General features: G+C 53.5%; 1 protein-coding gene across 1 annotated transcript; it reads right to left on the minus strand.

Moving 5' to 3' along the window:
* Positions 1 to 11,718: 11,718 nt before the first annotated feature.
* Positions 11,719 to 14,079, minus strand: LOC120708687 (protein OCTOPUS-like). The gene has a single exon (XM_039994065.1). It carries the CDS (start codon positions 13,907 to 13,909, stop codon positions 11,957 to 11,959), a length of 1,953 nt encoding a protein of 650 aa, XP_039849999.1. The 5' UTR covers positions 13,910 to 14,079; the 3' UTR covers positions 11,719 to 11,956.
* Positions 14,080 to 15,300: the final 1,221 nt, after the last annotated feature.

Genomic DNA, 15,300 nt, shown 5'->3' on the forward strand with positions numbered 1-15,300 from the left:
CATTGAGATGTTCGATCACGTTTATCAGCCTGCCTTCAGCAAGCGAGGACCAGGCTTCAAGTCGTGTCTGGAAGCTTTCATGACAGCTTGCCTAGTTTGTGGTGGCCGGGATGCTGTCGAGGAATTTTTGGCTGCCAAGGTTTGGCCACTGGCTGCTGGTTGGTCTCCGTTGAGGTTCGACTGCAAGCGCTTTGTTGGCTTGAAGTACGATGTGATTTCTCCGTTTTTTGGACTTCGGAGACCCGAAGGTGCCAGTGACGAGGTTATTGTTGATGAGCTAGAGCGTCGGGCTGCGGAGATTTTGGGGCCATGGAACAAAAACGAGTACCATTCTTTGGTGGAGGTGTGCAGAGGGAACCTTCGGTTGAATCGTTGCCTAGCTGAGATGGGCGTCGCTTACGAGCCTCGGCCGGTCCCGGCTAACGCCGTTCCAAGGATGACACCGCTGGGGAACGTGGGTTCGGAGGTTCCTGAGGCGAAGTCCATAGGGAAGGCTAAGGTGGAGGTGGCGGGCAGCTCCGGGGCTACCAGTACGCGGGGGCGCGGTCGCGGTCGGAAGCCCTCGAGCACGAAAGTTTCTGTTGCGCGGGCTGAGAGCGCCAAGAGAAAGGCGCAAGATGAGGAGGTTTCTTCGGGCGACAGCGGTACGCCCTCATTTATGGAAGAGCTCATGGGGACGGTGGGCGGGGAGATTGTAGTTCCCGAAGGGAGGCTTTTTAGATCCCGTTATGATTTAGCGATGAGTACGGGACCATGCTTTTCGGTTCCGGCCGTCGTGTTGAGGTGGCGAAAGCGTTGATTAATCTTCATTGTTCATCCGAAGGTACGACGAAACGCCGGAGGATTCAGAGCCTCGTCAAGACCGGGGCCAAGCCTGCGGACCTTCCGAAGCTGCCCGTGCCGAAGGGGGCTGCCTCGACGGTCGATGTTCTGAAGGACTCGGCTCCGGCGCCGAAGGACGCGCAGCCTGTTCTTGCGGTGAACATCGAGGAGGGGGAGATCTTGGTAGGTGAGACGCTGATGGCGCTCAGAGGTGGGGAGGCTCATGGAGGTTCCTCTGTTCCACCTTCGGACAAAGAGGTGGAGGTTTTGGAGGGGATGCCCTTCGACGAGTCTGGTAAGTTTCACCTACTTGGCTTTTCCTGATTTCCTGGCTCGTTCGCCGCTTCCGAGGGGTTTTTGCTTATGTTATTTGTTGCAGCTGTATCGGCGTCGATGCAGCAGCTTTTGGCCGTGATCCAAGGGCCTGGCTCGACTGGGATTCTCCCTCCCGAGAAAGGTTTGGGGTCTTGCTTTATTTGTCTCTTGATAAATTTTTAGTGTTTCCGAAGGTGATTTTGTTTTTGATTCAGGAGTTGATGCAGTCGTGGCAGAGGCGTCTACCTTCGACACTGCTCTCATTGTTGCTGAGCTGAGCAAGAAGCTTGCCCACGCCAGCCGAGCTTTGATGCAGAAGGCCAAAGCGGATGCGGACCTTCGGGTGGCGAGTGCCACCGAGAGACTGGGTTTGGCTGATAAGCTCCGGCAGGCTGAGGCTGAAATTCTCGTTTTGAAGGACGAGAACCAGCAACTGAAAGCTAGGTGCTCGAGGCTTGAGTCTGTTGCTTCGGATAATGAGAAGGTTCTGGAGAGCCTTCGGAGGACCGTGGAGGGTGATGCGAACGAGAAGGCTAACCTTAAGAGTAGGATCACGGAGTTGGAGTGGGTTCAGACTAGAATGGTTGAACTCGAGCGGGTCATACCCGAGGTTGCCAGACGGGTCGAAGGAGTGTACCAAGAGTACAAGAAGGCTATTGGTGCCCTTGGTGCTGACCCTTTGCCCTTGCCTGAGCCGGTCGAAGGTCTTCAAGTTTTCTTTCTGCTTTTGGACTGGTTGATGTCGGAATTCGAGGGCCTTGGTGAGGTGATGAGCGTGGCAAATGACAACGCAGCCTCTGTTTCCTTCGAGGGGCTTGTTGGGAATCTTCTTCGTGCCGGCGCAGTTGATCTTGCCCGACTCGATGGTTTTCATTATGTGCCCTACGAAGGCTTGGCAGTGGTGGTGTCAAAAATCCAAGAGTTAAAGGCTGCATTTTTTGAGTGGTTCTGGGAAACTTCCGGGAAGGTTGCTGTTCGGACTCTGGCGGCCGCAGCTGCTGAGGTAGGGTTGTTTTCAGCAACCTTTCGCTTTGTCTTTTGTTTGTTTTTTGATTGGTTTTGTCTATTTGGTGCAGGAGGCGTCTCCTGATCGGCCTTCGGAGGATAATCGAAGGTCCGAGGATCGGAGATCTCCTTCGGGGAATGTTGCTGCTGGTTCTTCCGGGGCTCAGGTCTAAAGATTAGCTTGTGGGGATTTGTTTTGAGGACTTGGAATTTTTTGTAAATATTCCCGTACTGCAGGACGCAAACAGTGCTAGGGTATTGATGAGCTGGGAGGCTTTCAGCCTTGCTCATCCTGGATGCAGCGTTGCGGAGTACTTATGCTGGTCCGGTCGTGATTCGTTGTAACTTTCATTTTGTTGTCTGAACGCTACCATCACAAATCTTTTCAAAGTGTATAAAATTCTTTCTATGCCTATTATTGCGCCTTTCGGGTTGCCTTTATGTGTGTATCCTTCGATTTGTCCTTCTGGATGCAACCTTCGAGATTCTTTCTTCTCATCCTTCGAGGTGCTCTGAAGTGCGCATTCTTCGAGATGCTTTAATCTGCGCATCCTTCGAGATGCTTTGATGTGTGCATCCTTCGAGATGCTTTGTTTGCATCTTTCGGGGTGTTCTGATAAGTGCATCCTTCGAGATGCTTTGATGTGTGCATCCTTCGAGATGCTTTGATGTGTGCATCCTTCGAGGTGCTTTGATGAGTGCATCCCTCGAGATGCTTTGTTCTCATCCTTCGGGATGTTCTGATATGTGCATCCTCGAGGTGCTTTGTTACACTTGGTAAAAACGCTTCCTGTATTCTTCGGCTTCGTTAGTGGTGTTAGGACCCGAGGAGTTAAGTGCGAGAGGAATTTTAAGAAAAACGTCTCCCCCCTTTCTCGCACTTGGTTCATTGGTGTCCCTATTTCGAAGGTTTGGGGTTTGTGCTTTTGGTGCGTTATTGCTTTGGTGTTCGTGATTAGTTCGGGTAACAAGTTGTTGCCATAAGAGGCAATGCGCGCAAATTTTGTTCTTGGAAAAACGTCTCCCCCCTTACCTGCGCGGCGTTGTCTCATTGGTTTGTCGAATGACGGATGCCGAGGGCTCAGAAAGAAAAAACGTCTCCCCCCTTTCTGGCATCCGTCTTTCGATTCTTTCGAGTCGCTTTTTTGCCGTAGGTTTTTTGGTTCGGACCACTCGTAAGGTCTTAGCCCCTGCGTTTTTGCACTTATTGAACGTTTGCTTTTTTGCCAAAGGTTTTTGGGTTCGGACTTTTTGAAAGGTCGAAGCCCCTTGGCGTTTTTGCACTTGTTGTGCGTTTGTGCCGAAGGTTTTTTGGTTCGGACCCTTTGAAAGGTCGAAGCCCCTTGGCGTTTTTGCACTTGTTGTGCGTTTGTGCCGAAGGTTTTTTGGTTCGGATCCTTTGAAGGGTCGAAGCCCCTTGGCGTTTTTGCACTTATTGTGCGTTTGCTTTTTTGCCGAAGGTTTTTTGGTTCGGACCTTTAGAAAGGTCGAAGCCCCTTGGCGTTTTTGCACTTATTGTGCGTTTGTGCCGAAGGTTTTTTGGTTCGGACCCTTTGAAAGGTCAAAGCCCCTTGGCATTTTGGCACTTATTGTGCGTTTGTGCCGAAGGTTTTTTGGTTCGGACCCTTTGAAAGGTCGAAGCCCCTTGGCATTTTGGCACTTATTGTGCGTTTGCTTTTTTGCCGAAGGTTTTTTGGTTCGGACCTTTTGAAAGGTCGAAGCCCCTTGGCATTTTGGCACTTATTGTGCGTTTGCTTTTTTGCCGAAGGTTTTTTGGTTCGGACCTTTTGAAAGGTCGAAGCCCCTTGGCGTTTTTGCACTTATTGTGCATTTGCGTTGATAAGTATGCAAAGTTTGCGGGTTCTGCATACTTTGCTAACTTACTGTTTTGTTTAGCATGCAGATGCTTGCCGAAGCTTGCCATTTTGGCTGCTTAGGCGAGAGTGACACTATTTGGGGAAAATTCATTGTATTTAGATTGTTTACACTGGGTCCGCCTCGTCAAAAACCTCACCTCCTGTGCGGAGTTTCCCCTTGTGAGGAAAAGAGTACGGCCCATTTACAATGTAAGAAATAACTGAAAATAGATGCGAAGGTCCGAGATCGCTTATAGCTTCGCGATGCGTCCTTTTTACAAACTTAAATGTAGTACTTTTTCAGGCTGTCGGCATTCCAAGGATGCTGCAGCTCATTGCCTTCGGCGTCGGACAGGTGATACGACCCTGGCCTGTTGCTTTTGATTACTAGGAATGGTCCTTCCCACTTAGGTTGAAGTTTGCCGGAGGTCTCGGCATTTGGCTTCCTTTTTAGGACCCAGTCTCCGACTGCAATGTCCTTTTTCACTATTTTCTTGTCTCTCCACTTCGTTATTTCTTGTTGATACTTTTCTAGATTTTCCGAAGCTTGTAGGATGTCTAGTTCTATGAGGTCTTTCTCCTCCGAGGGTGTGCCCTCGATTTGATGAGTCACCCTTAGGCTTCGATTCTTAAGCTCTTCTGGTGTCATTGCTTCGGCACCATACAGTAGCCTGAATGAGGTGAACTTGGTGGTTCTTGATTCTGAGGTGTTGTGGGACCAGATGACCTTCGGGAGTTCATCTGCCCATTTACCATTTTTCTGATCAAACAGGCATTTCTTGATGGTTCCGAAGATGATGCCATTGGCCCTTTCGACGGCCCCGTTGGATTGTGGGTGGTACACAGAAGCAAAGATTACCTTCGTGCCCAGACTGTAACAGAATTCTCTGAAGAGCTGCGAATCAAACTGTTTTCCGTTATCGACAGTGATCTCCTTTGGGACCCCGAATCTGCAGACGATGTTCTGCCAAAAGAATTTTCTAATTGTTTCTGATGTGATGTTGATGAGTGGCTTGGCTTCGATCCATTTTTTAAAGTACTCAACAGCAACTGCTGCGTACTTGTAATTGCCCTGAGCTGTGGGTAGGGGGCCCACTAGATCAATTCCCCATCTTTGAAGAGGCCAGGTGGGGGGTATCAGCTGAATTGGCTCCGAAGGATTTGTGGACTTCGGGCCCATCATTTGGCATGCTTGGCATGTTTTCACTATGTGTTGAGCATCCTTCAGGGCTGTTGGCCAGAAGAATCCTTGCCTGAAGGCTTTGGAGACAAGTTGTCTGAAGCCAATGTGGGATCCGCAAGACCCGGAGTGAATTTCCTTGAAGAGCTCGATTCCTTCGGTCGTTGAGATGCACTTTAACCATGGGCTGGTTACACCTGACTTGAACAATTCTCCCTCGGAGATAACATAGCCCCTCGCTCTTTGAAACATTTTCTTTTCCTCTTTCTCATTTGGCAGCTCAATGTTTCCCCGAAGGTACTCCATTATAGGTGTTCTCCAATCTTCGGCTGAGATGACTGAGATCTATTTTTCTTTCTTCGGCTTGACCGAAGGTTCTGTGATTTCTTCAAAAAATACATCTGATGGTAACTGCTCTTTTGTTGATGCTGCCTTTGCCAGTTTGTCTGCTTCGTCGTTCATGTGCCTCGGGATATGAACGATGTCGAAGCCTTCGAAATATTTCTCCATGGATCTAACTGCATCAAGGTACTCGATAAGCTCGGGTTTTCTTGCCTCTGAGTCCTTTTCGATGTGATCTCTGACAACCTTGGAGTCTGTTTTGACTATGAAGTTTTGGTGGCCAAGGGCTTTCATTTTGCGAAGTCCCAGGAGCAAGGCTTCGTACTCGGTTGTGTTGTTGGTAGATGATTCTAGTTTGCCGAAGGTAAGTCGTGCTGCGTATCTTGTTTTTGCTCCCGAAGGAGACTCTATGATTGCAGCAATGCCCGCTCCGTCGTTACACCAGGCCCATCGCAGTGCACGATCCAAGTTTCAGTCGAAGGTTCCTCCTTGAATGTTGGGGATGTCCAATCGGCAATAAAATCTGCTAGTACTTGTGATTTAATGGCTATTCTTCTTTCGAAGTCTATATAGAACTCCGAGAGCTCCGAAGCCCATTTTGCAATTCTGACTGAGGCCTCTCTGTTGCTGAACAAGTCATGCAGGGGTTGATCTATGACCACGATTATCTTGTGAGCTTCGAAATAGTGTCGAAGCTTCCGGGCAGATATAACTACTGCATATGCGATTTTTTCTAGCTCTGAGTACAGGAGCTTCGAGCCTGCGAGAGCTTCGGATACGAAATAAACCGGTAGTTGCTTCTTTTTTCCTTCGTTCTCTCTCTCGAGCACGAGCGCTGCGCTGATTGCGGAGTAGGATGCTGCGATGTATAGGAGCAACACATCCTTCGGGTCAGGTGAGGTCATTTTGACCATGTTCTAGAGGTGGTTTTTGAGCGCCTTGAGGTCTTCGCTTTGCTCAGGGCCCCACTCAAATTTGTTTGCGTTGCGAAGGACCTTGAAGAATGGTAGGCTTCGGTCTGCAGAGCGTGGGATGAATCTGTTTAGGGCTGCAATCCGCCCTGTAAGTTTCTGTAAGTCCCTAATGGACTTTGGCTCCTCCATGTTCCAAAGAGCTTTTACTTTGTCAGGGTTTGCTTCGATGCCTTTGGTGGACACAAGGCATCCTAGCACCTTTCCTTTGTGAACTCCAAAAATGCACTTGCTTGGGTTCAAGGACAGTCCTGCTTTTCTTAAGCTTGCGAAGGATTCGGCCAGGTCTGCCACGTGGTTGCTTCTTATTGAACTGGTTACAACTATGTAATCAACGTAAGCCAGGACATTCCTTCTAAGTTGATGCTCTAAGACTACAGAAGACATTCTTGAAAAAGACTGTCCTGCATTCTTTAGCCCTTCGGGCATCCTCACGAAGCAGTAGGTGCCAAAGGGGGTTATGAAACTTGTTTTTTCTTCGTCCTCTTTCCTCATCCAGATCTGATGGTATCCGGAGAAACAGTCCAGTAGAGACATCAGTTGGCTGTTTGCCGCATCATCGACGACTCTGTCGATTCTTGGCAATGGGAAATCATCCTTCGGACAGGCTTTATTGAGGTCAGTGAAGTCAATGCACATGCGCCATTTGCCATTCTTCTTTTTGACCGGCACAGTATTTGCCAGCCATGTTGGGTACTTTACTTCTCTAATGACATTTGCATCTAGCAGTCTTTGGACTTCGGCCTTGACTGCTGCGACTTTTTCATCTGCCATTTTGCGAAGCTTTTGCTTCTTCGGCTTGATGTTTGGGTTGGTGTCCAGGCGATGCTCGATGATGTCTCTGCTGACTCCCCGAAGGTCGTTGGCGGACCATGCAAAAACATCTTGATTCTTGCGGAGAAACTCGAGAAGTTCTTTCTCCTCTTCAGGCTCTAGTGTTGCATTGATAGTCACCATTTTGTCTGGGAGGTGTTCATCGAGGGGGAGCTTCTTGACTTCACAGTCTTCTTTGAAGGTTGCTTTCTCGCTGTCCCCTTGGTGCTTTTCGACTGTAACTGGCTTGGATTCAGTCCGAAGATTGTGCACATTTTTCTGTCCTGGGGTGTATCCCCGTTCAATGTCCAGCGCAAGTTGCTGGTCCCCGCGAACGGTGATGACCCCTGCGGGAGCTGGCATTTTCATGCACAAGTATAGTTGATGGACGATAGCTTCGAACTTGTTAATTGTTCCTCTTCCTAAGATTGCGCGGTAAGGGTACGACATTTCTACCACATCGAAGTTGATGTGCTATGTTCTTGCGTTGGCCGTATCTCCGAAGGACATGGGGAGTGACAGTTTGCCGATTGCATTCACTCTCTTTCCTCCGAATCCCATTAAAGGGATCTCCGAAGGTTGAAGCAGGTTTCGGTCGATACCCATCTTATCGAAGGTATCGGTGAAGATGATGTCTGCAGAACTGCCGGTGTCAACTAGTATCTTGCCAATCCTCCAGCCCTGAATGTTTGCCTCGATGACAAGTGCGTCTGTGTGTGGGTAGCTGATGAGGTTGACATCTTCTTCAGAGAAGGTGATCGGAGAGTGTGACCACTGGGTTCTCTTTGTTGGACTTTCGGAGACGATGCAATGGACTTGCCTGAAGTATTCCCTGCGTTGCCTCTTGTTTTCGAAGTCCAGGGTAGAACCTCCGGAGATGGGCATGATCATGCCGAAGGATGGTAGTGCCGCGGGTTGGCTGTTTGTATTTTGGTTTTCTTGTTTTGGTGGGTGAGCTGGGGGTGGTGGTAGCTGCTCCTGAGTGGGTTGAGCTTGGGTTGTGGGTTGAATGGTTTGCGTTGGAGGGCTTGGCTGCGGCTGCCAACTGTGATTGTAGTTGTAGTTAAACATGGGTGGGCGGTATGCTTGTGTAAATGGTTGAGGTGGAACGAACGGAGGCTGTGTGTACTGAATTTGTTGAGATTGTTGCGTCTGTGGCCATGTAGTGTGCCCAACAAGCTTGGCCTTTTTCTCGGCCTCCATTCTGTCAAGGGTTTTTTGGGATCACGCAAAGGTCCACAACCTCGGCCCCTTCCTCTGCCGCGACCTCTGTCTCGTGCCCCGGACGAAGGCTGCTTGTCGTTTGAGCGTTGGGGCTCCGGCTCTGGTGGTGTCATGAAGGGATCGAAGGTTATCTGATCCTCATCTTCGTGCGAAGTTTCCAGAGGTAAGATGAGCTGGTGAGCTGGCTGCTGTTCTTGCTTCCATGTTTGCTGGTTGTATTTTTCAGTCTGACGCATGATTCTTCTTTGCTCAACCCTTCTACGGTGGTCGGCGTCTGACTTCGCGTACTTTTCTGGTTCTGAATAAAGCTCCTCTAGAGTCCTCGGAGGCTCTCTTATGAGGTGGGAGGCAAGCTGACCAGGCAAGAGTCCCTCGATGCATTTTTCTATCGCATCTTTCTCTGGGAAGTTTGGAATTTGAGCCTTCTTTTGGACGAACCTCCGGAAGTAGTCATAGAGAGGCTCGCGGTCATGCTGGGGGCACTTGAAATCTTTGACCGTGTTGGTAGTGAGCCTTCTGAAGCCTTGGAAGTCCTGGAGGAGCCTTCCTTTCAGCGGATACCAGTTGTTGATTGATTGCGGAGGCAGGTACGAATACCAGTTAGCCACCGAACCTTCGCAGGCCATCACGAAGGACTTGGCCATGGTGGAGTCGTCGCCTCCGGCAGAAGCGATGGTTGCTTCGTAGGCCATGAGGAACTGAGTTGGATCTGTTGTGGCGTTGTACTTGGGGAGCTGAGTTGGCTTGTAGCCGAGCGGCCATGACGTTCGCTGCAGAGCGACTGAGAGTGGCGAGGTCGGGTCAAATGGGAGGTTGACCGGCGGTGGCCTTTGGTTCTGATTATGAGCGAAGGCTGTCTGTAGGATGATGCGGTTTTCTTGATGGGAGGAACCTTCGGGCATTTCTTGGTATGCCCTCTGTAAGCTTTCAACTTCTGCCTCCATCTCTGCTAGCCTGCGCCTGGCCTCGGCTAGCTTGTTGGCTTGGTCCATTGCCCTCTTTTTGGTAGCAAGCTGGGCTTCGATGTTCTTTTTCTTCATTTCGAGGGCTTTAAGCTTGAGCGCTGTTTCTGTGAGTTGATGAGCTTCGGTGTTTTCAGTGTTATCAAACAGGTCTCCAGGAGCAACTTCGTTGTTGATGTCTTCCATTTGTGGGTTGGCTCTTTCGTGCTGTGGTTGGGGGCCGTTGAGGGCACGGCTAGGCTCAGTGGAGGTGCTTGTGGTGCCGGCGGTGGCTTTCTTCTTCGCTGGCGCCATCGAGGGTTGTCTTACGTGCTGGAACGGTGGGCGCCGCTGTTGGGATCTTTGCTTCTTAGATGCCCAAACAGGGAGCATGAACAGTAAGATGAAAGTGAAAGTATGTGTCGAACTCTCCAATAATAATCAGAAAATTCAACCCTTTACACTGTGGAGAGAGAGGGCTATTTATACCCCTAGCCCTCGGCCAAGATTTCCTAAATTGCCCCCTCCCAGCTCATTTACAGCCCACTCTCAGCCGGTTTCGAGGTAAAATTACAACATGAGAGGTTTACAAATCCGACCTTCTCACGTATTCGGAAGGTGTACAACTCCGACCTTCTTTCATATACACGTTTTACTCACATGTCTTCCGTCGATGAAGGTTGCTATAACCTTCGAGTTCCTCCGAGGGTTTCGGCCATGAAGATTCCATCAACGAAGGTCTTGATCTTCGAGTTTATGTTTCCGGGTGGCCGTTCGTCACCTTCGGCGCGGTGAAGACGGTATCCTTCGGACCGAAGGCCTAGGTGTTTGCGCTTGCGCTTCAGGGCAGCCTTCCGTTACCTTCGGCCTTCAGAACGTGATATCCTTCGGCCCGAAGGTCATGGTCTTCGAGCTTGCGCTCCTTAGTGTTCATCCGATATCTTCGGGTACGCTTGGCTACATTTCGTTGTGGCCCTGCAAACAGGTTAGGGAGCATTTCCGAGGGTGAGGGCTTGACCCGAAGGTCCAATCTCAAACATCAGTATTTTTCTCTCACACCACTCCAGCTCCAGCCTGCCGAACATGCTGGAAGGGTGTATGGACACAAACAGAGTCTCGTGGCGTTGCAGGAACATGCTGGAAGGGTGTATGGACACAAACAGAGTCTCGTGGCGTTGCAGGGACGAGCTTGCCGGTTGGGACAAAGCACGGCCGGCGGGCCAGCATCGGTCAGAGTCAGCCAGCACACAGCTCCACAGTCCAAACGCTCCTGCCGCCGAGCGACACGCTGAGAGTGAGAATGCAGATGGATTAGCGCAGGGGTCCCAGCCGAACGCCAACGCCTGTGCTGCTGCCACTGCCGGTGGGCGCCGCGGCGCCAACACAAGGCCAACAGCAACAGCACGCCCCTGAGAGGGCAGGCAGGAGCAGGAGGCCGCGCACCCCGCCCGCGACCGACGGTGGGCGCGCCCGCCCTCTTCCGCCGGCGGGGGCCAGCCGGAGGAATGCGGGAGGAGCCGCCTTTAACGGTTTCCGAGGCGGCGGCAAGCACGACCTCCTTTAAGGACCAATCACGTGCAGTGGACGGGCCCGAGCCTAGTACCACCGGTGTCGGGGCCGCGTGAGCCCTGCCCGGCCGGCCGGCCGGCCGCTCCTACGGCGGCGGCGCGTCCGTGTCAAGCTCTTCCTCGGGTTGTGCTCGTGCCTCCGCGGGAAGGAATTCCCCACGGTCCAAAAGAGCAAGCGGGTGTGACCGGCGGTAGGGCCCCTCTCGATTGACACAAAGCCAATGCTGCCCGGCACCAGAATTAGAATGTGTTTCCCTCCAATTCCGTGTTTAGATGTTTTGCAAAAAAAAAGATTGTAATGGAATCTTACGAATTTGAAGTACTAAATGAAGTTTATTTACAAAACTTTTTACATAGATGGGTTGTAAATCATGAGACGAATCTAATGATACTAATTAATCTATAATTAATTAATATTTAGCAAATGATTACTGTAGCATCACTGTTGTAAATCATGGATTAAGTAGACTCATTAGATTCGTCTCGCGATTTACAGCCCATCTGTGAAAAAAATTTGTAAATATACTTCATTTAGTACTCCATGCATATGTCGAAACATTCGATGTGACATTTTTTTTATTTTTACGGGGTTCATGGGGTGAGAACAGGGCCCAAATTCAGATGGAAACCCTGCGAAATTGCTGCCGATGGAGCTACAACTCATGGAGAAAACACTGGTGATTGAACATGCGAGGCGATAGGATCATGATTCATAAGGTGCGGTGCGGATACGCATGACGAGAATACGAGATGCGTGTTATCCAATCCCCCAAAATAAGCAGCTTACATTACAATACGTGAAGATTTATGGCTATAACCCCAACCAAACCCCCGCTCTCTCCTTGAACCTGCAGATCGGCACAGTAGGAACCTGACCGGCTGCCGGCCGTGCCGGCGTCGTCCGTGCGTGCGTCGTGGCCTAGTACATGCGGAGCACGCTGCGCGCGAACGACTGCGTGGCCAGCGGCCGCCCGGGCCCGGGGGCCTTGCTCGGCAGGCCGCCGCCGCGCGGCCGCGCGCTGCCGCTGCGCATCGGGGTCAGGTAGAACCGCAGCATGCCGTTGTCCGCGGCGGCGCGCCCGGGCGAGTAGCGCGCGCTGCGGTTCCGCTCCAGCGCCGGCGCGTGCGGCTCCTCCCTCCGCCGGACGTTGCCGCTGGCGTCCACGTAGCTGCGCCGGGAGCTGCCGAGCCCGCCGCTGTTGCTGCTGAACGAGCTGCGCGCGCTCAGGTTGCTGTTGCACCGCTGCATCTTGGGGTTGGCGCCGCGGACGCGCAGGTCGGGCCACGGCTCGGAGAAGGACCGGTCGGCGATGTCGGACGGGCCGCCGCCCCTGCGCCCCGCGGCGCGCCGGTGGATCAGGCCCCATAGGCTCCACGCCTTGCGCCACCGGCGCGGCTTCTTCGCGGGGCCCGACAGCGCCGCCTCCAGGCTCGCCGAGATGTCCTCGATGAGGGAGTTGGAGCTGAAGCCGCGGTCCAGCAGGTCCTCGGCGTGGTGGAAGTGGTAGAATTCCGAGCCGCCGATTGGGGACTCCTTGCCATTCACAGCTGTGGCCACCGGTCTTGGGTCGGGGACCTCGAAGGATGGCCTGCGGACGGAGCTTGAGCGCTCCAGGCTCCGGCGCCTCCGGCTGGAGGAGTCGAGGTAGTAGTCTCTTGTCTGCAAGGAGCCACCTGGCGGCTCGGGGTCAAAGTCATCTTCCACGGGGATCTGGCCATCGGAGCGCTCGACGATGTCGGCCGGTGTGTCCTCCAGGACCGACAGGATGGGAGGGAGGCGGGAGAGCGGCGGAGGCGCGCGCCCGAGGCCAATGCCGGCGCCGGCGCCGAACAGGTACCCGTCCCAGGACGCTCGCGGCTCGTCCCACGAGAAGCCGGCGTCGTCCACGGACATGCGCGCCGCGTCGAGGGAGAAACGCGGGTCGGTGTCGCACGAGCGCCGGCCGCCGGGAAGCTCGGAGCCGGCCTCCCCGCGGAGGAGACGCCGCCGAAGGAACGACGGCTTGGAGGGCTTCTCAGGAGGAGGCATTGCCGCTGCCGCGGCCTTGCTCACGGCAGCCTCCTTCTTGAGCTTCTGCTTGCGCCGCCACTTCTGCCACTTCTTGCTGAACACGGAGGCGGCGACCCAGAAGCTCCCGGCGATCTCTTTCAGGTCTTTGGGCGACGCCTTCTTGCTCTGCGACGACTCGAGATCGATGTGATCCTTGATGTTCTTACCTTCCCGGGTCACATTGCCCTCGGCTTCCACCTCGCCGGAAATGTCCATCGCGACGACGGGTTCTTCCTCGACCACCGGTATTATCTCGTCGGGCTCCATGACCACGGGAATGTCCTCGTCCAGGAAATCGTCCGGGATGCACGGTGCTGGCGGCGGGAACTGGACTTCGGCGGCGAGCGCAGCCGCTGCGGTCGAGGACGAGGCCGGAAACGCGCCGAACGCCGTACCGTCGCGGACGCGGTCACGGTCGTCCTGGTGGAACAGCGCCCACAGCGTGCTGCGCCCGCGCACGTCGCACGAGCGCCGCTGCGGCTCGTCCGCCCTAGCGGCCGCAGCGGCGGCGGCGGCGGCGAGCGCGTCCCCGCCGCGGCCGAACGAGAAGGACTTGCTGCGCCGGAGGTCCGGTGGCTCGGCCGGCCCGGACGCGGACGCGCCGCCGGCCGCGAACGGCCTGGCGAAGAGGGAGCGGATGGCCGAGGTGGACTTGCGCCCCGGCGCCGAGGCCGCGGCGGCGGACGCCTCGAGCCCTTGGAGGCGCTCGCGCAGGCACGCGGCGCAGAAGCCGGTGAACGTCTCGCCCGGGTGCAGGTCGCAGCTCGTCGACACCGACCGCCGCGCGGGCGGCGCCGGCGGGTCCATCTGCAGCGTCGTCATCGCCCCCCTCCCTCCCGGGCGTCACTCCCCCCACCCCCCACACCCACACCCCCCGACGTCACTGCGCGGCTAGTACCGTTGCACCATTGCACTCGTGCTGCTGCGGGAGGAGGGAGGGGAGTTGCCGGTGCGCGAGGCCTCGCGTTTTAGTAGGCCGTCTCGGACAGGGTAAAAGGGTAGGGTGGTAAAAGGAAGAAAGAGAGAGAGAGAGGAAAGTGAAAGTTAAAGGCGGATCACGGGCCCCGGCGAGGCCGAGGCCGAGGCCGAGACCTCTCGCTCACTCTCACCTCACTCCTCTCTCTCCTTTTGCTTTGCAGCTCTGCCGTTCTTGGGGTTCGTGGCATGGTGTTGCTTTGCTCGCTCACCCTGTTGCTCTCGCTCTCAAACACATCCTGCAATCTGTAGATGCTGGTGTCCGTCCTATCGGGATTTGCCTGATCCAAAAGGCGATTATATGGGCATAATCTGCACGCGTGTGGTAAAAAAAACGTCACTTTGCATCAAGCAACGGGCAAACGGCAGAGGATGCCTGACGGTCCAGTGTTCGTCACTGATTTTTTTCCCCAACCACAACCAGTGACGAACGAGCATGTCGTTATACTTCTCTTACACTGGCAGTTTGGCACTTGACAGCCGCTCCTTGCAGCTACGTGTTCCACTGCTCTTTACATGAACTCCGTGCGTTTGTGCAATGTGATGCTGGTACTTGGAAGAGCTGTTCATCCAACATCCTAGATCAGTGTCAACTCGTGGGATGCAGAATGAGCCGGTCCAGGCAGCGGCAGCTGCTGCTGTACTGTCAACTGAGCTCCCTACTAGTAGTAGTGCAGCCGCGCTATCAGTGGGAGAAGACTTTGACCCCAAGGATACAAAGATAAAAGATTCACCATGAACTTCCGGTGCCAGTTCAATTTTACCTTATCCAGTCAAAGCTGTTGGAAAAGCATTTTAGCATCTCTAAGAAGCTTTTGTTGACAAGTTGGGTGTGAGCTGCGCTTTCTCCCAGCTTTCCCTTTCTATCCTCATTTCCCAGCTCCCACATGCTTAGGGCCAAAAGTGCAGGGCCTAATCGGTCATTTCCCACCCAACGCTAGCTCGGCTCATGCAACGGGCCAAAGCAGAGAATAGAATCAGCGCACATCCCCTACCCTTCAAGATTTGTCCTACTAGCCTGGCAAAAGGAAGCACCCAGAATTACTGAGCGTTTTGCCGCTAAACCATGGCGTCCGATCCACGGTCCCTAGGGGGTTAGCTGCTTTGATCATGGCGCTCTAGGCACATGACAGGAGACCGGAGTTGTCGCCTTCTCGAGCTTAGGGAAGCTAATAAACCATGGTGCCGCCTCCTCTTTTGTTCGCTTTTGCTCCCGCGCTGCCTTCTCGGTCGATCAG

This window comes from Panicum virgatum, chromosome 5K, assembly GCF_016808335.1.
Source record: "Panicum virgatum strain AP13 chromosome 5K, P.virgatum_v5, whole genome shotgun sequence".
Classification (NCBI taxonomy): domain Eukaryota; kingdom Viridiplantae; phylum Streptophyta; class Magnoliopsida; order Poales; family Poaceae; genus Panicum; species Panicum virgatum.